Here is a 22782-nt window from a genome sequence, read left to right as displayed (position 1 = left end):
CCCTTCTAGAGAATTTTTAATTTCATTTATTGTGTTGTTCATCACTGTTTGTTTGCTCTTTAGTTCTTCCAGGTTCTTGTTAAATGTTTCTTGTATTTCCTCCATTCTATTTCCAAGATTTTGGATCATCTTTACTATCATTATTCTGAACCCTTTTTCAGGTAGACTGCCTATTTCCTCTTCATTTGTTAGGTCTGGTGGGTTTTTGCCTTGTTCCTTCATCTGCCATGTGTTTCTCTGTCTTCTCATTTTGCTTAACTTACTGTGTTTGGGGTCTCCTTGTCACAGGCTGCAGGTTCATAGTTCCCGTTGTTTTTGGTGTCTGTCCACAGTGGCTAAGGTTGTTTCAGTGGGTTGTGTAGGCTTCCTGGTGGAGGGGACTGGTGCCTGTGTTCTAGTGGATGAGGCTGGATCTTGTCTTTCTGGTGGGCGGGTCCACGTCTGGTGGTGTGTTTTGGGGTGTCTGTTGAGTTATTATGATTTTGGGTAGCCTCTCTGCAAATGGGTGGGTTTGTGCTCCTGTCTTGCTAGTTGTTTGGCATAGGGTGTCCAGCACTGTAGCTTGCTGGTTGTTGAGTGGAGCTGGGTCTTGGCATTGAGATGGAGATCTCTGGGAGATTTTCACCGTTTGATATTACATGGAGCTGGGAGGTCTCTTGGGGACCAGTGTCCTGAACTTGGCTCTCCCACCTCAGTGGCACAGCACTGACTCCTGGCTGGAGCACCAAGAACCTGTCCTCCACAAGGCTCAGAATAAAAGGGGAAGAAAAAGAAAGAAAGAAGATAAAATAAAGTTATTAAAATAAAAAATTATTATTAAGAAAAATAATTTTTAATTAAGAAAAAAAAACGGACAGACAGAACCCTAGGATAAATGGTAAAAGCAAAGCTATACAGACAAAATCACACACAGAAGCATACACATACACTCTGACAAGAAAAGAAAAAGGGGAAAATATATATATATCGTTGCTCCCAAAGTCCACCTCCTCAATTTGGGATGATTCGTTGTCTATTCAGGTATTCCACAAATGCAGGGTACATCAAGTTGATTGTTGAGATTTAATCCGCTGCCCCTGAGGCTACTGGGAGAAATTTCCTTTTCTTTGTTCGCACAGCTCCCGGGGTTCAGCTTTGGATCTGGCCCTGCCTCTGCGTGTAGGTCGCCTGAGGGTGTCTGTTCTTCAGGACAGGATGGGGTTAAAGGAGCAGCTGGTTCTGGGGCTCTGGCTCACTCAGGCACGGGGGAGGGAGGGGCACGGAGTGCGGGGCGAGCCTGCGGTGGCAGATGCCGCTTAACATTGCACCAGCCTGAGGCGCGCCATGTGTTCTCCCGGGTAAGTTGTCCCTGGATCACGGGACCCTGGCATTGGCAGGCTGCACAGGCTCCCGGAAGGGGAGGTGTGGATGGTGACCTGTGCTTGCACACAGGCTTCTTGGTGGCTACAGCATTAGCCTTAGGATCTCATGCCTATCTCTGGGGTCCGCGCTGATAGCCACAGCTCGCCCCTGTCTCTGGAGCTCCTTTAAGCTGCGCTCTTATTCCCCTCTCCTCACGCACCAGGAAACAAAAGGGGCAATAAAAAGTCCCTTGCCTCTTTGGCAGCTCTAGACATTTTCCCAGATTCCCTCTCAGCTAGCTGTGGCGCACTAGCCCCCTTCAGGCTGTGTTCACACCGCCAACTCCAGTCCTCTCCCTGGGATCCGACCTCAGAAGCCCAAGCCTCAGCTCCAGCCCCACCCGCCCCGGCGGGTGAGCTGACAAGCCTCTCAGGCTGGTGAGTGCTGGTCAGCACCAGTCCTCTGTGTGGGACTCTGTCCGCTTTGCCCTCCGCACCCCTGTTGCTGCACTCTCCTCTGCGACTTCGAAGCTTCCCCCTCCACCACCTGCAGTCTCCGTCCACGAAGGGGCTTCTAGTGTGCGGAAACCTTTCCTCCTTCACAGCTCCCTCCCACTGGTGCAGGTCCCGTCCCTATTCTTTGTCTGTTTTTTCTTTTTTCTTTTGCCCTACCCAGGTACGTAGGGAGTTTCTTGCCTTTTGGGAGGTCTGAGGCCTTCTGCCAGCGTTCAGTAGGTGCTCTGTAGGAGTTGTTCCACGTGTAGATGTATTTCTGATGTATTTGTGGGGAGGAATGTGGTCTCCGAGTCTTAATCTTCCGCCATCTTGAAGCTCCTCCTGTTTGTTGTTTTTATGTTCTGGAACCTTAGGTCTTGTCCATCCAAAACTGCCTTTCAACAGCCAGTTGTCTAGATTTTTTTAAATCAGTCAATGTGCATTGTCAGTATTTTCCATACACATCAAAATTCATGTCTCTCAAGTTTCACTAGTGGTAAGTTGTTACACAGCAAGCAACAGAAGATTAATACACCAGTGTTTGTTTTATGGGTGCAGGTAAAGCAGGAAAAGAATGCTTGAGCATCTCTACCTACAAACAGGCTAGATTCCAAAGGGTTTACTAAGTATATTTCCTTTCAAATCTGAAGTGATATTATGCAAATCACTAATAGGACCTCTCCAGAATGGGAGGTTGAGGATGCATATTTGCTTTCATGCATTGCTTGTTCACATTCATAAAAGTTGATATTATGTTGAAAGTTTATTCATATAGGATTAAGTAGTTTATTGGCTAAATGTATTACTTATGCCAAAACTATTACCTTCTTAACTATTTAGGTCCAAACAATTTATATCTTTCATGCTGGCATTTATGTATAAAAGTATTTTATATTAAAAAAAATTCCTGTAAATCAATCAATATTTATTAAAAGTCTACTTAGAGTAAATCAATGCACTAAATATTGTGAAACATGAAAAATACCTCTGCCCCCAAAGAATTAGCTTTTCAATACACACACAAAAAGATAAATTCTAATGAAAGAGATAAATTAAGTTGACTACAATGGCAAGTTGCAGAGAAGGAGCACTAGAAAATGCGTTAGATGACCTGGGTCCTTTTAAGTCTCCTGGCTCTAATAAATAAGGCATCTTCTCTCTCAGCCTCTGTTGTTTCATATGTAAGGTTGGTATAATACCTGCCTGATTCTCATGGATTTATAAAATTCCTACTCTGTACCAGGCACCTTATTAGGTCTTAATGATTAAAAGATGAACATGACTAGTTTAACCCATTGAGTTCACTGTTACGTATAGGTTAATATACTTGAAAATAAACAGTTACTACAATGTGATTATCGCTATTGTTGAGCATAACTAGAGGAAGAGCAAAGAGTTACCTTTTTTCTCCTAAACTGTGGAAATTTCCTCTAATCCAGAGGTGATGCAATATAAAGTATATAGCATCACTTTTGAAGTATTTTTGCCAAATTAATTTAAATCTAATCAAATCTTTAGATCTAAATTTAAGCTTATAAGAAATGAGGGGGATAGAACAAGTTAAATGAGATCACAAGAAAGCATTCAGACAAGTCCAGAAGGTGGACATTCTAAAGAAAAACTGGCTTGATCTCTTCAACAAGTCAATGCCATTAAAAATTAAAAAGCAAGCTGGACTCTTTTATATTAAAAAAGACTTAAAAGACATAACAACCAAGGTACTATGAGGTCCTTGATTTGTACAATCCATCTGTAAATAGGGACAATAAAGGAAATCTGAAGATGGACTTTGTTTAGAAGATAAAAAGATTAGAGAAATACTGTTAATTTTTTAAGAGTGTTATGGTATTGTGGTTATATTGTAAATATCCTAATTGCTTATAATAATGATTTGGTAAAAACTCATGAAGTCCTATTTTACATTAAAATACAGCAGAAAATAATGAATGAAGCCATTATAGCAAAAATGTTAACTGACAAAATGATGTGATGAATATAGGGGTGTTCTACTATACCATTCTTTCTAAATTTCTGTGTCTGAAAAATTTCATAATAGTTAAAAATGAAAGATAAAGAATAAATGAGACAATATATTTGAAATCACTTTGTAAACTTTAAAAGGATAAAAGAGATTTTTTTTTTTAAAGAAATTGTTGGAGAAAGAAGGAATGGTTTTTTTTCAAGCATGTGTGCTACTTTGGACCACACTGCTGAGAGAAGTCAGGAATGGCCACCACAGAGATCCACCCAGTGCCTCTAGAAATAGAAACCAGGAGCAATAGCATGGATTCCCAGATACTGATCTTTTTAATACCTCCCTTCATGCCGAGATGACCTTGACCAAAATTGAAGACAAATGTCTTCTTGCTGGGAAAGGTGGGCTAAAGCAACCTGCACTTATCCAAGAAGAAGCAGAAAACCTGTAACCATTACAACATGAGAGTAACTGGTGAGTTTTCCTTTTTGCAGATCGGTAGGATTTGGCACCCAAAGCAGAGGTTTGAAACCATGGATGATTGCCCTTATTGTGTTATTACTGACAGTGGTAACTGTGGCCACTGGTCTTCTGGCTTACTTCTTAGTCTCTGGTAGGTAAAATTGTGGATTTTGCTCAGTTTGATTTCAGTTTTCTGTAAAGCTTCATTTGAATAAATGTAAATTTATTTCCATCCAAAAATAATGTACTTTCACTAGTAAATGTCCACATTTTGAATTTTTTAATTTATTCAGTCATTTCATCAACAAATAACTACTGAATGTTTAGTATGTCCAAGTACTTTTCAGGGCACTCAAGAAACAGCATTAAGCAAAGCAGATAAATTTCCCACCTCCTTGGAGCTCACAGTCTAGTATTCTTTTCAGAATCTATACAAAAGACCAAAATAGTAATTGTCTAAAATTTACTAGTAATCACAATAAACTCTAATCATTCATGTATATGCAAGTGAAAAATTATGAATTAGTTATTAAAATTGGCTCTTTTACTCAGCATTTTCTGCCCATTAACATTTCTAGGGAAAAAGAAAAGCACGTGTCCAATGAAATAATGAATTGTAAAATTATTGGTAAAGTATAAATATGATACAGTATTATTACTTTTTTTTTTTTTTTTTTTTTTTTGCGGTACGTGGGTCTCTCACTGCTGTGGCCTCTCCCGTTGCGGAGCACAGGCTCCTGACGCGCAGGCTCAGAGGCCATGGCTCACGGGCCTAGCTGCTCCGCAGCATGTGGGATCTTCCCGGACCGGGGCACGAACCCGTGTCCCCTGCATCGGCAGGCAGACTCTCAACCACTGCGCCACCAGGGAAGCCCCTATCACTTATTTTTAGAGAAAACATTTTACTCTTTCCAAAACAATATCGAGAGATTATTTTTCTATTGCCTGATATATTTATAATCCCACAAAAATTCATTGCAGAATTCTCTTTTTATATTGCATCACTCTGCAGAGTGCAAACCATTTACATTTTTGACAAATGTCCACAATGTCAATCTCACACAGATGTATGTGATAAGACAACTAGTTCAGGGGACTTACTTGAATGGACTTATCTGTTGTCTCTTTCCTCAGACTTGATGGGGGAGTCAAGATTCTTTTAGGAGCTTTAAAGGGCTTAAGAACATAGTTCTGGGGCCCATATAACTACCCCATCTGTAGTTTACACCAATGGCAAAAGATTCTCAGGTCAGCTAATTTAATGTATAGAAGCCCCTTTTCTATGAGTAGGGGGTTCAATTACAAATGGACTATATAGATTAGTAATCGGGGGACCAAAAAAGCACTACAGAGTCCAGAGATGTCCCTAGGAGACAGACCATCCTGAGGTCCTCTTTCTTTCCTAGATCCACAGCTTCCCAAGGAGAGATATGCTTCTGTGGTTGCTCCATTTTCTATCTTTAACTCTTTGTAGATTTCTTGCCCCACCAGGGCCATACTCCTAAGATTACCACACTCCTCCACTACTCTGTTTTTTATAACCTTTCCTGAGAGACAAGCAGAAATCTGATTGATTCATCCCTTTTACACACTGTTCTCACCTCCCACAGGCAGTTTTTTCCCTGCCTTTCTTTTCACACCTTTCTTAGTGTGCCTGGCTCTTCCATTAAAAACCAAAATTTACAAGAACACTTATTTACCTCTACTTCCAGTAGAGTACAAGGTGGTATACATTTCACCGCAGCAAGAAGCAATACAGTAATTAAATATTCCAGCTCTAGAGCCACACTTGTCTGGGTTTAAACTTGGAGAGGCCACTAACTAGCTGTATAGCACAGAGCAAGTTACTTAATGCCTCCTGCCTCACTTTCTTCATCTGTAAAATGAAGGTGATGCCAGTCTTAGAGAGCTTAGTGAGAGTCAAATGAATTAATACATATAAAGTGCCCAGAACAGAGCTTGGCACATAGTAGGCACTGAATAAATACCAGCTACTATTAACATATAACATTAATCATTATTTTTATTATATTTATTATTAAACTAAAGTCTCAGAGATATATTCAAGACTTCATATTAGCCCCATTATAGTTGGGCCTTAGATCCCAAAATCTACCCTCAAACCACTTAATTTCCTACTTTTTCTTTTCATCACAGGCCAGAAAATGGAGTATTATCATGGCATCTTTAAAATTTCAGATCTACGAGTCAAAAGTAATTCTGGACAAAGCAGCCCATACCAGCTTAAGGACTTACAGGAGATGAGTGAAAACTTGGTAAGTCAGATAAAATTGTTTCTATCATAAAATATTGCAGGAGGAAGGGATTTTGTGCATCATTTTCCCCACTATTTCTTAAAACATGATTTTCAGACAATTTGCATCAGAATCATCTTGCAGATTCCCAGGTCCCACTCCAGATCTTCTGAATCAGTGTCTGATGGGGTGGGTGGGTAGGGAGAGGGGAGTAAGGGAATCTGCATTCTAGCAGATTGGTGATTCTGATAAACCACTTTTTAAACCACCTCATTTAAAAGTGAGAGAACGGAAGCCAAGGTATCCCAGCCCTTCGCTCCCCCATTCCACCACAATACTACCCAACTGAAAAGCTTAAACATACCAGAAGTGGTTATTTGTAAAACTACATGCTTTTTTTGTTAGACCACATTTTAAGACTTAAAATATTTTTTAAATACATGAAAAAAGGAAAGAGGATTATAAATGTTCATTTTATCTCAAAAACACACTAATTAAGATAAAATACCCAGACCTATTGTGCAATATTCAAATGAACTGCTAACGATTTTGTTAAAACTGAAATACAAGACTGTCCCCACCCCCACCCCCCCTAAAAAGTAAACTCAGTTGCATAACAGCTCTGCTCACGATGTGTGTGAACCCTCACTCAAAAACTAAGGTCAAGTTAACTGCCTTGACAAAGAAGCACAGAGCATAAAATTATCTTAAAAGGGTGGAAATGTCAGGTGTTGGTTTGTTTTAGTCAAAGAATCATTTTTTACTCAAAACATTTCCTTTCTTTCTCAAACCATTTTCATTTTTTCATGCCACTATTTGATCTTTGTCCACATGCATACCCAGTTGCTACATATTCACAGCCACATCACAAATGGAGTTTTTAATCTATATTTTCAATTCTCATTAAATTATGCAATTTTTTTTATTTTGCAGTCTCATCCCCCCAGATCAATAATTACATTTATAGATTGATATATATCCTCCATTCTTTTATATTCAGAGCACCTTAGAAAATAGCATTTGTGATCATTTCTTGAGGAATGCCAGGAAAAACTTGGATACGTACCCTAGTACCTCTTTTATTCCTCTGACCCTGAGTGACTCCACATAACCTCCTCAATGTAAAAATATTAATAATAAATTATTTATTAATTTAAAAATTAATAAATTAATCTTAGTTAAAAGAATATACAATTTCTTTGAATGTTGAAAAAATATTTATAATTTAACAGGAAAGTTTAAAATTTGTTTTCTTTATGCTTTACAGCCAATATTGTTGGCATTGTTTTAGGCTAAGACATTGTTTCTACTGAAGTAAATGGACAGGAATGAAGTAGGTCTTTTTAAAAAAAGTGAAAGAAATTCACTTATAGAGGTATGTGTTTGAAGGTGAACTTTGAAGCTTCACTAAAGCACACGTTTTTAGGTGTGAAAGAACCTCAGGTACAAAGGCTGAGTTACGTGATGAAACATTATCATCATAAGGACCTACAAGGCCTTTCTCTAGTTGTCATTATTTATTTCTTCTCTTTTATTTTCATACCACACTCTCATTCTCCTCCCCCTGCAGACAACCATACTGTATTTCATATGTATTCTTTTATTAGTATTCATTCTTGCAAAAATGCATTTTCTTGTTTTGTGCAGAGCACATGGTTTTAATTTATTCTTTGTGTTATAAATCCCTTGTTTTAGTTAGTTTGGGCTGCTATAAAAATGTACCATAGTTTGAGTGGCTTATAAACAACAGAAATTTATTTCTCATAATAATGGAGGCTGGAAGTCTGAAACCATGACACTAACATGGTCAGGTTCTGGCAAGAACCCTCTTTCTTGTTGCAGACTTCAGACTTCTTGGTGTATCCTTACATGGTGCAGAGCAGGGAGCTAAAGAGCTCTCTAGGGTCTCTTTTCTAAAGTACTGATCCCATTCATGACCTAGTCACCTCCCAAAGGCTGCACCTCTTCATATATGGCCTTCATTATGTTAAAGCAGGTTCCCTCAATGCCCACTTTCTGGAGGGCTTGTAACATAAATCAGCATTGGATTTTGTCAAAAGCTTTTTCTGCATCTATTGAGATGATCATATGGTTTTTATTCTTCAGTTTGTTAATGTGGTGTATCACACTGACTGATTTGCAGATACTGAAAAATTCTTGTATCCCTGGGAAAAATCCCACTTGATCTTGGGGTATGACCCCTTCAATGTATTGTTGGATTCGGTTTGCTAGTATTTTGTTGAGGATCTTTGCATCTATATTCATCAGTGATATTGACCTGTAATTTTCTTTTTTTGTGGTATCTTTGTCTGGTTTTGGTATCAGGGTGATGCTGGCCTCACAGAATGACTTTAGGAGTGTTCCTTCCTCTGCAATTTTTTGGGAAGAGTTTCAGAAGGATAGGTGTTAACTCTTCTATAAATGTTTGATAGAATTTGCCTGTGAAGCCATCTAGTCCTGGACTTTTGTTTGCTGGGAGTTTTTTAATCAGTTTCAATTTCAGTACTGGTGATTGGTCTGTTCATATGTTCTATTTCTTCCTGGTTCAGTCTTGGGAGGTTGTACCTTTCTAAGAATTTGTCCATTTCTTCTAGGTGTTTATTTTATCAGTATATAGTTGCTTGTAGTAGTCTCTTAAGATCTTTTGTATTCCTGTGGTGTCCATTGTATAATAACTTTCTCCTTTTCCAGTTCTAATTTTATTGATTTGAGCCCTCTCCCTCTTTTTCTTGATGAGTCTAGCTGAAGGTTTATCAATTTTGTTTATCTTTTCAAAGAACTAGTTTTTAGTTTCATTGCTCTTTTCTGTTTTCTTCATCTCTATTTCATTTATTTCTGCTCTGACTTTTATGATTTCTAGATAGGAACAGTTTGTTGGTAGTAGACATTGCACTTATCCATTCCATCTTTTATTAATTTGGACCATATTGCCCTTCATAAAACAAAAATCCATAATTTTTAAGTAATCATATTTATCAGTTTTCTCAGCCTTATGGTTGTGTTTTTAAAGATTTTTTTAAAAAGTTATTTCCTCTTTTAAGTTATAAAATTATTTTACTGTATTTTCTTCTATTAAACTATTAAACTTCTACCTTCTACAGAAGGTTTTTAATGCATCTGAAGTCCACCTTTGAATGTGATATTAAGTAGGAACCCAGGTAGTGATCCAGTTTTCCCAATGTAACTAACTAAACAATCTGTCTCACCATATGGTATGATTATTCAGCTTATGACACTTCTTAGACCCTGAGTCTTACAGAAAAAAAACGATGATCCTCATCTCTTCAAACTGCTTCCCATCTCCTTGGAGAGATGATAGTAACACACATGAAACTGAACAGCATGACATGATATGGTTAAGGACTAAACTGTATGTTGAGGACTATAAGTGCAGAAGAACTTCAAAGAAAAGGAAGATCAACTAGGGTTCACGTGGTCAGGAAAGGCTGTGTATTATTTTAGCCCTGTTTAAGTGAGACAATGTCCCTTTCCCTCCAATCCCCACCAATTTACCTTCAGGAGAATTACAGGAAGTGTTCATGCCTCATCCTGAGCCACTCCTTTTTATTGTTGCTAAATCCCAATGAGTGAAACCAGATTCTTCTCTCTGACCTATGTGTGTGCTAATTAGACAGCCAAGAAATACAGGTTGTAGGTCCTGTTCTTCCTCATAATTGGGGATTCACTGATTTGAATGGAAACGGAGATGCAAATATAAAATGAGTTCATGCTCAGATACTGCTAAAACCCATTCAAGTTCCTTGAGATAGCACCACAGACATATCTCATCTTTCATACCATTCTTCAGAGAATACTCCAGTAACCAGACACCATGATATTCCTAAATAGGTAGGTCATTTTTATTATTATTATAAGTTTGAGTAGGATCACTGACTGAGCGAGCACTTCATTTGAAGAAATATATTTCAGAAATATTTTTAAAGTATAGGATCATTACAAATGTGAAAGTTAAAAACTTGTAACACTATAGCAATAACACTAGCTAACATATACTGAATGCCAAGCACTCAATTAGCTTAGCACATTAAGCACTGTATCTGTATTATTTTAGTTAATCCTCAAAAACAAACTTGTAAGTATAATTATTATCACAATTTTACAAATTGAAAAATCAAGGTACACAAAAGTTAATTTACCCAAGATCATTCAGCTAGTAAATGATACAGTTAGGGTTTTAGATTACATTTTCTTAATACATTTTCGTCATCCATAAGAATCATCTGTGTGATTTTACTTCCCATCTACCATCCCACAAAACACCAGAAATCAAGTAATTATCCCTGGTACATTATTCTCTTTCAGTTACAGTTGACCCTTGAACAACATGGGTTTGAACTGTGCAGGTTCACTTACATGCAGTCTTTTCAATAAATACGTGCTATAAATAAATAAATAAATATGTGCTACAGTACTACATGATTGGTGGTTGGTTGAATTTACAGATGCAGAACCAGGGATACAGAGGGCCAACTATGAAGTTATATGCAGATTTCTGACCCAACCCCCAACATGGTTCAATGGTCATTGAATACTGTATAGTATTAGCATGTGCCAGTGACCACCATCTGAATTAACAATGGCATCAGTTAGGAATTTTCTTAGTGTTGTCTCCAAAAAAACTCACTTCTCCTGTGCCCAAAGAAGTCCTAAATTTTATCTTCTTTGTACCCAGGAACACCAGAAACAGTGCCTGAAATGATCCTCAAACTATCCTTTGGACTATGTGTCTAGAGTTGTAGAGACAAAGAACTTGGAAACAGAAGTGATGTAAGGAGATAATGTAGTTTAGGAACACTCTCTAAAGGAACTTGAAGACACCAATGAGAGACTTGGCTCTCTGAAGCAGGAAGCTCTTCTCTTGAGAAAAGGCAACTGGGTCAAGGTAAACAACTTAGCAAAGGTATTAGACTACCTAAAGTTTGGAGTTGCATAATGTAAGAGAAGTAAGAGGCCCAATGCCTGGTGTAGGCCTATGGTCCTATGCTCAGAGAAGAAATGAATTTGAAAGCTTATTTGAAAGCTTAGAAAAGAAAGTAAGCAGCAATTATTTAAAAAAACAAAAAAAAACCTTTGTGTTCAGAGGTTAGAAAAATTGGGTGTAGAATGTGACTGAGTTCTTACTTGGGAGCTCAAACTCACATTCATTTCATAACTGAAGATTAGGTATGACTAAAAGAGGAAAATGTGTATCACAACCTCTGCCTTCAATGTGTTAAATTTGAATACTGAAAGAAAAAGCTAACTGTTGTATATTTCATGTCTAATCTTCAATATAACACTGCAAAGGAGGCATTGTTATTCACACTTTATAGATAGATAAGAGAGCTAAGCCTCTGAAGATAAGGTCCACAGTTGGTAAATCAAGGAGGGGAGATTTGAAGCCATATAGGTTAACTCCAACAGGTGCCATCTCCACTAAATTGTTCTATTTGTCAGGAAGGGACTAAGCTATAATAGGAAGTTCAGTTCTACATCAATTCTTCTCCCATTTAATTTTTAAATCCATAAAGATTATAAATTTATATGCTTTGTCAGACCACTTTTACTTAGCCAACACATTGGGATTACATTACTAATTATATAAAGATGTCTTCATTCTTAGTTTCTTTATTTCCTTGTATCAATTTTTTCAGCTTTATTAAAATATAATTGACATATAACATTGTGTAATTTTAAGGTGTAAAATGTGATGATATGATACATTTATGTTGCAAAATGATTATCACTATAACACCTCCATCATGTCACATAATTACCATTTTTTTTGTGTGGTGAGAACACAAGATCTACTGTCTTAGCAACTTTCAAGTATATAACACAGTGTCATTAAGTATGATCATTACAATGTACATGGGATACCAGAACTTATTAATTTGTAACCAGAAGTTTGTACTCTTTGATCAATATTTCTCCATTTTTCCCATGCCCTAGCCTTAGTAAGTACCATTCTACTATCTGTTTCTATGAATTCTGCTTTTTAGATTCCACATAAAACTGGAATAAAGTATTTATCTTTGTCTGACTTACTTCAGTTAGTGTAATGCCCTCAAAATCCATCCATGTTGGCAGAATTTCATTCTTTCTCCTGGCTGAGGAATATACAGCTGACCTTTGAACACTATGGGCTTGAATTGCAAGGGTCCACTTATATGCAGATTTTTTTCATTAGTAAATACTGTAGGATTATATGATTTGACCCATGGTTGGTTGAATCCACAGATGCAGAACCATGAATACAGAGAACCATATGGGAACTGTGGATAAAGAGGGATGTTATGCTATATGGGGATTTTCAACAGCACAGGGGGCAGTACCTCTAACCACGACATTGTTCAAGGGTCAACTGTATATATATGTATATACATATTCTTTATCCATTTATTTTTTGACAGACACTTAGGTTGTTTCCGTATCTTGCCTATTGTGGATAATACTGTGATGAACATGAGAGTGCAGATATCTCTCTTGAGATCCTGTTTTAATTTCCTTTGGATCTATACCCAGAAGTGGGATTGCTGGCTCAGATGGTAGTTTTAGTTTTTTGAGGACCCCCCCATGCTTTCTCCACAGTGGCTATGCCAATTTACATTCCCACCAACCGTGCATGAGGGCTCCTTTCACCAAAGTCTTGAAGTTTCATTGTTAAGATCTTTCACCTCCTTAGCTAAATTTATCCCAAAGTATTTTATTGTTTTTGATGCTATTATGAATCACGTTGTTTTATTTCTTCTTCAGATATATTGTTGTTATTGTATAGAAACACAACTAATTTCTATACACTATGAATGTTGATTCTATATGTTTGATTTCTCTTGATATGTATGCAACTTTACTGAATTCATTGGTCAGTTCTAACAGTGTTTTGGTGGCATATTTAAGATTTTCTATATATAAAATTATATCATCTGCAAATAAAGGCAATTTTACTTCTTCCTGTCTGATTTTAATGCCTTTTATTCTTTTTCTTGCCTGATTGCTCTAGCTAGAACTCCCAGTAACATGGTGAATAGGAGTGGTGAGAGTGGGCACCCTTCTTATCTTGTTCCTGATCTTAGAGGGAAAGATTTCAATCTTTTACTGTTGAGTTTTGGTGTAAGCTGTGCATTTGTCATATATGGAGTTTATTATGCTGAGGTATGTTCCTTCTACACGTGATTTGTTGAGTGTTTTTATCATGAAAGAACCTTGTATTCTGTCAAATGCTTTTTCTGCATCTATTGAGATGGTCATATGATTTTTAGCTTTCATCCTATTGATGTGTTGTGTCACATTTATTGATTTGCATATGTTGAACCATCCTTGCATCCCAGAGATAAATCTCACTTGATCATGGTATATGATCCTTTTAATGTGCTGTTGAATTTAGTTTGCTAATACACTGTTGAGAATTTTTGCTTCAGGAATATTGGTCTGAAGTTTTATTTTCTTGTAGTGTCCTTATCTGGCTTTGGTATAAAGGTAATGCTGGCCTCACAAAATAAGTTTGGGTGTGTTCCTTCTTCTTTGATTGTTTTGGAAGAGTTTGAGAAGGACTGGCATTAATTCTTATTTAACTGTTTGGTAACATTCACCAGTGAAACCATCTGGTCCTGGGCTTTTCCTTTTGAGGAGGGTTTTGATTACTGATTTAATCTCCTTATTCATTATTGGTCTCAGATTTTCTGTTTCTTCATGTTTCAGTCTTGGTAGGTTGTATTTTTCTAGGAATTTATCCATTTCTTCTAGATTATCCAATTTGTTGGTTTATAATTGTTCATAGTAGTTTCTTATGATCCTTTGTATTTTTGTGTTATAATGTCTACCCTTGCATTTCTGATTCTGTTTGAGTCCTCTTTTTTCTTTTAGATAGTCTCACTAAAGTTTTGTCAATTTTGTTAATCTTTTCAAAAACACAGCTCTTAGTTTTGTAGATCTTTTCTATTGTTTTTCTGATCTTTATTTCATTTATTTCTTTTCTTGTCTTTGTTATCTCTTTCCTTCTGCTAGCCTTGGTCTTAGTTTGTTCTTTTTCTAGTTCCTTGAGGGGTAAAGAGATCAAAAGACCAATAAGCCTCAAAATCCTGTGAGCACCATCAGTGCTCAGGTTGGCCATGTTCTACATAGGCTTAGGATAATGATTCACAGCTGACTTCTTAAATCTTGGGTTTTGCCAAAAATCTGGATTTTAAATAGATAGAATAACAACTTTAAAGGATTGCAATAAGAACGATCAAGATTATGGTCTTTATTTTTAGAGGGCAAAGAATATAGGCTGCCTTTGGAGAGGGGTAACAATTACATGTTGCTTGTACATATCAATGGGTAGGAGCTCTTAATCCATAGGAATCAAATTACTGAAAATGTCAACAAGGAGAAAAAATTCCCCTCAAATACTTCATGTGCAGCTTTCTTTTTTCTCTAGGAGCACTGATCTCAATCTGATGTAAATCTCATTAAAAGCACTAATAAAATCTTCCTGATAAATGCAAGGCTTTCTGATAGATAAATTTTCACTTCCTTTTATTAATTCATTCAAAAAATCATGCTGAATTCTTACATATTGTAGAGTATGAAAAGAAGAATGATTGTCCCTATCCATAAAAGGTTTGCAGTTTAGTAGAGGAGATAATATATTTTCATAAATAACTATATTAAGGAGTAGAAGATATAAGAGGAATAAGAACAATTAGGACAGGAAGAGGAAAGATTACTCTGAGGTTCAAGGAATAAACCCAAAGTAGGTCTTATCTGAAATAGACTGTGAAGGAGAGTTGTGATTCAGAAAAGCAGAGGCAGCAGAATCAGAGAGGGGACTACAGACCAAAGGAATAGCCTGAGAAGGGCAAGTACAGAGGGAAACAGGACATGCCTGAAAACAGCACTACCAAGCATGAAAGGTAATGGTGGTGTTGATGGGGGTTGTGGGTGTGGGGATGAATGACAGATGGTGAGGCCCTTGAACATATGACTCTGTGACCAGAGACTCAAATGCAATTGTGCTCTAATCTCTATTTCTACCTTGAGTTCAGCCCTGGAGTAAAGCAACTTCAATTAAACCTTATTTAAGGTTAAAGGTGTGTTTTTTAAAAGCATCTCTTATACCATCCTTTGTGTGCCACTCTTATTATAACTAGGAGAAAGCAACAGGATCTGAATTTTTTTCTTGGCATGTTTTGGCTCTAAACTTTTAGTTATCAGGCACTCATCTGGTGAGATGTTGGTAGAAACTGCCTTCATATTCCATTGGCCAGTCTTCAGTGGCACATCTCTCTGAAGTTAGTGGTCTCAGCTCTGAAACACCCCTATGTGAGTACAAAGACTGCTGTGAGAGGAGCAAGCTGGGAAGCATCTAAACTGAAAGGCGGGCTACATGTGTGAACAGAGGTAGTCTGGGAATGAGAGCTAAATTGCTGGGCCCGTCTGTTTGAATTGAAGGCCTCTCCCTAACTCTTCCATTAAACATCCAACTAACCTGCAGTTGCCCTCTTAGAACTTAGTGCAACTTCCAGCATTTCAAAATCATCAAATATAAAGAGGTACTACCTTGAAAAAAGGTCTTTTGTTCAATATGAGGGACTAACTCCAACTACAAAACTCTACAAATGGCTCCAAATGGGAGCAAGATAGATTTATAAATCACTAACTCTATTAAGATATGTAAATAATAAACTTAGAACAAGCTGGCACACAGCTTTAAAAAAGTGTCCTTTGAAACTTCTGAGAATTTAGAATTAGAATGCCAAAGTGCTGGCAGAATGTTTCTGATGAAATAGGCCTTAATCTGCCAGGGAAACATTTTTGGGTGGGGTCTCTAGAAAGCTAGTTCTTACATAAACTCCATTCAGCAATAAAGTTTACGTTCATGTTTTCTCTGATTTCCCTGTTTTAAATTCCTTTAGTGTAGGAACCCTGTTAGCTAGTCTCTGTGCCCCAGCATCTTTTAGGATAACATAAAGATCCTGGGCTTCACCCCAGACCCAACCAATGAGGCTTTATAGGGACACGGTCCTGGAATTTGAATTATAGAGAAGAGACTTCTGTATTTCTGTGATTACCAAAGTTACTTCTACCTAGATTCTTCTTATGTTATTCTTTCAGCTCCTATCTTCCCAGACACCTGAACTATTCAAAGATGGAATGGATGCTGGGGCTAGATATTCTTCTCAGCGGGTATTTTGCCAGATGAATGATGTCATCCAGAGTCAAAAACTTAATCCAGTACCTTCACCAACAAGTCACAAACAGCCAAGGGATCTATTGCGGGTAGAATTTCAGAGGATAATTACAAACCAAACTTCTTTAGATACCCAAACACTTTTTTTTCCTTTTAATACTGGTCATTTTTCTCCCCTTTGTTTTGGTTAGTCTTTTCTTTTCTTTTGGATTTCCCCCAGATACTGAGTAATAGGACTGGCTGTGTATGTCGGAAGAGAAATGATTAAAACAATTAGTGGTCTTGCAAAAACATATCTTACAAAATAATTTCATTTCTAACATATAAACCCCACATTTCTTCAGCCCATTTAAACTTCTCTTATTTAAGTACAAGTAAGTGTATATTCTGGATACAAGCAATTTCTCTATTTTCTAAATACTGTCTTTGATCTAAAGTTTAAAAATATATTACCAAATATATGTTTAAAAGTTTTATACTTTAAGTCAATCGACTGTTTATGTTATAACTTATTGTTGTATGTTCTATGAAAGAAATTGAAGTAAAATGTACATCACATTTAACAAGGAGGTTGTGTAATTGATAAGAGATGGACCTAGAGACAGAAGACCTAGATTTGAGTCCCAGTTTACTAATCCACATGATGCTAGGGAAATTCACACGATGTCTCCGAGTGTCAGTTTCCTCTTCAAATGAAATAAGAATCAAAATAATTCTTATTTCATACAGTTATTATAAGGAGTAAGGGGGATATATATTTTGTTTCCTGATTAAGCTTTTTACGAATGCCTGATACTGCTAAGGAAGTCACAACTTGTTCCTTGATCTCTGAAACAGTCTTCTTTTTTATTTCCATTCTTTGGGTTTTTCAAAATGAGAGGTGGTTTTCTTGTCTCTTTCTTAAGGATTTAGGACATAATTTTTGTCCTAAATAGATGAGCACATTTGGCTCATCTACTATCAAATATGAAATGCAGTGCCTGCATTCAGATGACACTGTTGCCACCAGGTGGTCACTGGGGGATACTGCAAGCAAAAATCTAGGTGTGATAAGTCACAGCATCGTAATGTCTTGGCAGGCAATTAAAATTCTGTGCAAATGGACCCCGAACAGTTTTTGTTCTCCTCCCCTGTTGACATAAACTGAGGAACACAACTTTGACCTAAACCTGTAAAACCACCTTACTCTTTCTTCCTTCCTGACCTACCCTAGGGCTCAGAATCAACAACAATTAGAAAATTGTTAGCTCTTTCCTAAATCTCTAATGCCTCTTCCCTGTACTTACAGCCAAAGACCTGCAGAGAAATCTGAGACCTGTGATGCCAGAATGGGGACTAACCTGATCCACCGGCAGTCTACTACCAAAATATACCCAGCATTTTATATGTGTTTAATCCTTACAACCCTATGAGTAGCATAGCAATATCTTTGCTTTAGAGGTTAGGATACTGAGGCTCAGCTTGGTTCAGCAACTTTTCCAAGGTCACCCAGTTCAAGAGCAGCAGGATAAGCAGGCTTCAAACCCAGCACTGAGCCACGGTTCTCTCCACCACTTCTCAAGGCCTCCCTCCATGTCCCATCTCTGCTCTGCAACTTTCTGCTTCACCTTCTGTGGAGTTTTAGGAAGATAACCTTTACCCCAGATACCTATGTCAGCACATTAGAGTCACCTGGGGAGATTTTTACAAATACAAATGCCTAGGTTCCATCCAGACGATTTATAACCAAAATTCTGGGAGAGGGGCCCCAGCGCCCCAGCATCTTAAGTCATTTTTTTTTTTAATTCTGCAAATGATTCTGTTGCACAGTTGGAATTGAGAACCACTGGTTTAAATCATGATATTACTCATGTTAAAACATTTTTCTATCGCTTTAACATTTAATCAGGGGTATATTCTTCTTATAAAATATCTTATTAACACATAGTTTCTCTCTTATTGTAATAACAGGTGGATGATATATTTATAGATTCGGCCTTGAACAAGCATTATATCAAGAACCAAGTAGTCAAACTGACGTATGTATGTTAGGGCAAAGGTGGATTCACATCCTGGAGTGACAAAGGGCAAAAGAGATAGGAACCCTCATATACTGTTGCCTCTATGAGCTTGGCTTTTGGCTAGGATTTCTTAAAAATATTATTTCGACAACAGTCTCGAGATACAGGGCCGACCACCAGTTTGTAAACACAAAAACTAAGACTCTGGGAGGTTAAGTGATATGTTCAAAATTCCACAAGTGACAGAACCAGGATTCAAATCCCATCAACTGATTATAAGGCCTGGGACTACCAGAAACCATAGCTTTGGGAAAACCCAGCAGCATGTCACTGAATGCACCAAGCTGTATTCTTTCAATACACATGTCATTTCAAAAGTATTAAGAAGGCAAAGTTGACTACAAAATGGGATCATAAGTCTTACCTGTAATGAAGCCCTAGTTAGAGGAGCCATGCCCAAACAAAAAGATGTTCCTGTTTTAATGAATTTCTGCTTGTTGTGGTGGAGAGGGAAGACTCCTGTCATTTGCAGAAATTGCTCAGAGGTTTCAATTGTGTTATTTGGAAAGCTCATAGCAGAACATATACGTAACAGATACAAACATATGGGCCTATGTGACTCATCTTCTTAAAGAAAATGAATATAGTCAGACAGATCTATTTGAAGGAAATAATAATTGGTTTTCTCATCAATAGGCTAATGCTTTATTGGCAGACTTACCCCAAGTTCCTTATACCTTTATCGAGTAACTAGTGACCTCCAGAAGGATTTTACAATATATATTGGATAAATTTTATAATATTTAGGAGATAAAAAGCATGTATTTGCCGAAACTTTCTACATTTCATGCCCTCCGCTTTTAAATTCTGACTTGCCATAGCATCCTAGCAAAATTATCGTAGTCTTAAGAACTCCTTTGAATTTGTAGCCACTATCATTTTGTAAGCTTTTGTGTGGGTCCAGGGAAATCCCACTTGGTAAACAATGTTTTCCCTCTGATTTAAAAAGAGGGAAAATTACTGGATTGTATATTTACCAATTTGACATAAAATTCTGTTTATTTGTATCTTCACATTCCAAAGCCTACATGAACCACAATATATAAAATGCCTTTAAACTGATATGATTCCCTCTTTTTTTAAATCGAAGAATTCAGGAAAATAGGGCTTCAGTGCTTTTTAGAGCTTGGATCTTTTGAAATGTAAAAATAAAAGACATGGCAGATCAACACATAGGTTTCCATTTTTCTTAAAGCCCTTTAATTGTTTGGTTTTCCTACTTTAAGAGTATGGAAAAATTCAACCCCACAAGTGAAGGGGCTTGAACTTGTGTATATGAAAAAAGTTCAAGGAACTGGACATGTGTAATCTGGAGAAGACTCAGACACCAAGAATATCACTGTCTTCAAATATTTTATGTGGAAGAGGGAACTGATGTTTTATGTATGTCCCAATTGGTAGACCTAAGCCTATGGAATGTAAGCTTTAGGGAGACATATTTCAACTCCAAGTGAAGAGCTCTCTTAAAATCAGAGCTGACCAAAGAGAAATACCCTCTTTAGAGAAGTAAATCTTTTTAATTACTGTGCTGGGGTTAGATGACCACTTATCATGGCAGCTGTAGAGCTGATGAAGGTATCACACGAGGGACTGGCCAAAGACACCATTAAAGTTTTTTCCAATCCTCAGGGTTTATAATTTTGATGATAAAATTTTGGTGTCTGAGTCTAACTCAAATGCTATAGCAAGCCTTCAAATTAATGGGGAAAATTCACTCAGAACATAATGAAAACTTGAAGAGGGAACATATGAAATGATCTTGAGTCAGAAAGTGACATATATGAGTTATCAATGTGAGATGATTAGTTCTTGACACTTTCAACAACTGAGGCATAATTCAGGAGAAGACAATACAGAAAAGAGAGTTAATTAATACTGGATGTATTTTTTGAACAAGTACCTTTCTTTTGTGTGTCACAGTCCAGAGGAAGATGGTGTGACAGTAGATGTCATTATGGTGTTCCAGTTCCCCTCTGCTGAGTCAAGGGCAGTGAGAAAAAGGAAAATCCGTAGCATGTTATATAAGAAGATAAGTAACACCAGAGCTTTGTTAATAAATGCCTCGTCAGTTGAAGTTAATGGTAAGTAGGTACCTTTCTATATGATGTGAAGTTCTCTATTAAGTCCATTTTTTGTCTAATCATAAACTTATTTACCATTATTTCTATTCCAAATAATGGCTAGAATTCAGATGGAAAAAATTTCAAGTTAAAAAAGTGACTTTTAAAGGTTTTATTAGTCTCTGATGAAAGCATGTCTGAAGTTAGTTGTCAAGTGATTTTTTCTGTAGTAATTGACTGGCACTCATCCAGAAATAAAATCAAACCTTTACCACTAACATAGTCAATCTGAGCCAGCCACTTCCTCCATGACTAAGCAGGTGAAAATACCAAGTGTTTAGCAAAAACTGTTTTTCTGTTTCTAAAACATAAACTCATTTGTTGCCTTTTAAAAATATGAATAGTTTCTGTAAACAGTGAAATTATGGAGTTTATGTTAACTTTTTTTCCTATGGGCATTTGAGAAAATGGTAAATCAATTCTGGAGCCACTAAAGCCTTCTTATAAGTAATGCTTTAAAAATCACTAAACTAGAAAAGAAATCATAGGAACGAGAAGTAATCTTTATCAAGGCCCTTCTCTATATCCTTTACATGCAGCATCTAATTTCTATATTCTTATGAATTAGGCAAATTCACCTTTATAGATGTGAAAGAGGGGCAAAAAAGGCTAAGGACTCCAATAATTAAATGGAGCAAACATTCGGGACTTCCGTGGTGGTGCAGTGGTTAAGAATCCACCTGCCAATGCAAGGGACATGGGTTTGAGCCCTCGTCCGGGAAGGTCCCACATGCCGCAGAGCAACTAAGCCTGTGCACCACAACTACTGAACCTGTTCTCTAGAGCTCTCAAGCCACAACTATTGAGCCCGCATGCCACAACTACTGAAGCCCGTGCACCTAGAGCCCGTGTTCAGCAACAAGAGAAGCCACTGCAATGAGAAGTCCGTGCACCACAACGAAGAGTAACCCCCACTCGCTGCAAATAGAGAAAGCCCGTGTGCAGCAACAAAGACCCAGTGCAGCCAAAAATAAATAACTTTTTTAAAAAAAGGAGCAAATATTCAAATCTAGATTACTAATTTCTTGAGAGGCTTGTGAAAAAAGGGTGTGGTCAAATGCATTTCAGAAATTCAGTCCATGATATTCACCTCTTGGAAATTCATCCCTTATATTAGCATACTAAAGACTCTGAGGAGACCAGCTAGACAGAAACCTGTTCAACCCTGTACATTAAGCTGCTTCCACAAGCATCCATTTCTGGAAGACAAGTGCAGATTTCCCGTACAAATTCCAGGGGACACCAGACTTATGAGTCACAGAAGAGATTCAGAGTAAGTGTGATTAATATCAGATGTGAAACAGAAGGCCCTGCCCTTGCAAGGGTCTGTTTGACCCTTTAAGAGGAAACCTGACCAGGAAGTGAAAACCTGCAGGAATGGGATGGGCAGGAGTTTGCTGATGAGACAAAGAGTCAGCTAGTCAGGGAATAAACCTGGGGACCTCTCCCAACCCAGGAGGGAAGAACCTGTCAAGGGCTTAATCCACCTTCTTTGTTTTCTTGCTTGTGGGGAAACAAATGAATCGAGGTTGTGAAATAGTGCAAGCTCTGATAAATTACATGATGTGTTCTATGTAATTTCCAACAACCAGTTAATCTGCCAGGAACTTAAAAGCCTGAACTATCTGAAACCAGAAATGAAGTATGAAATGGTCATCAGTTGTCTGGGCTTTTTGTTTCTTATAGGTTCAGTTTGTGACCTGCAGCTTATTTTAATGACTATAGTAGATTAAAGGGCAGGATGTGCTGATGGAGAACCTGATTTGAGAGTTACCTAATTCTAACTCCACTGAGTCACTGCAGGAACACCCAAGTAATTGGCCCATGCCTTTGCCTCCATCTTCTCATCTATAAACTTGCAATGATAATGTTTGTTATTCCTGAAGTCACAGAAATACCAT

The 22782-nt window shown here is 37.5% G+C and overlaps 1 protein-coding gene across 13 annotated transcripts in view; it reads left to right on the top strand.

Moving 5' to 3' along the window:
* TMPRSS11A (transmembrane serine protease 11A) overlaps window positions 1–22782 on the top strand; it is a 59133-nt gene that overhangs the window by 23967 nt on the left and 12384 nt on the right. For 3 of the 13 annotated variants that reach the window (XM_089906060.1, XM_089906059.1, XM_089906058.1), the window contains 6 exons: window positions 4305–4423; window positions 4851–4900; window positions 6430–6548; window positions 16626–16790; window positions 18652–18719; window positions 20682–20842. In XM_089906060.1, coding sequence (XP_089762186.1) covers window positions 4344–4423; window positions 4851–4900; window positions 6430–6548; window positions 16626–16790; window positions 18652–18719; window positions 20682–20842 — 643 coding nt within the window. In that variant the 5' untranslated portion in view covers window positions 4305–4343. The other 10 variants (XM_089906054.1, XM_089906053.1, XM_089906052.1 and 7 more) reach the window with 5 other exon arrangements.

This window comes from Delphinapterus leucas, unplaced genomic scaffold (assembly GCF_059928025.1).
Source record: "Delphinapterus leucas isolate spDelLeu-1000000601 "Yukka" unplaced genomic scaffold, BTC_Dleu_Yukka2 spDelLeu_asBTCV2_sq60, whole genome shotgun sequence".
Classification (NCBI taxonomy): Eukaryota; Metazoa; Chordata; class Mammalia; order Artiodactyla; family Monodontidae; genus Delphinapterus; species Delphinapterus leucas.
Note: the sequence above shows the minus strand (reverse complement) of the source record. Positions and strands in the feature narration are given on the sequence as shown.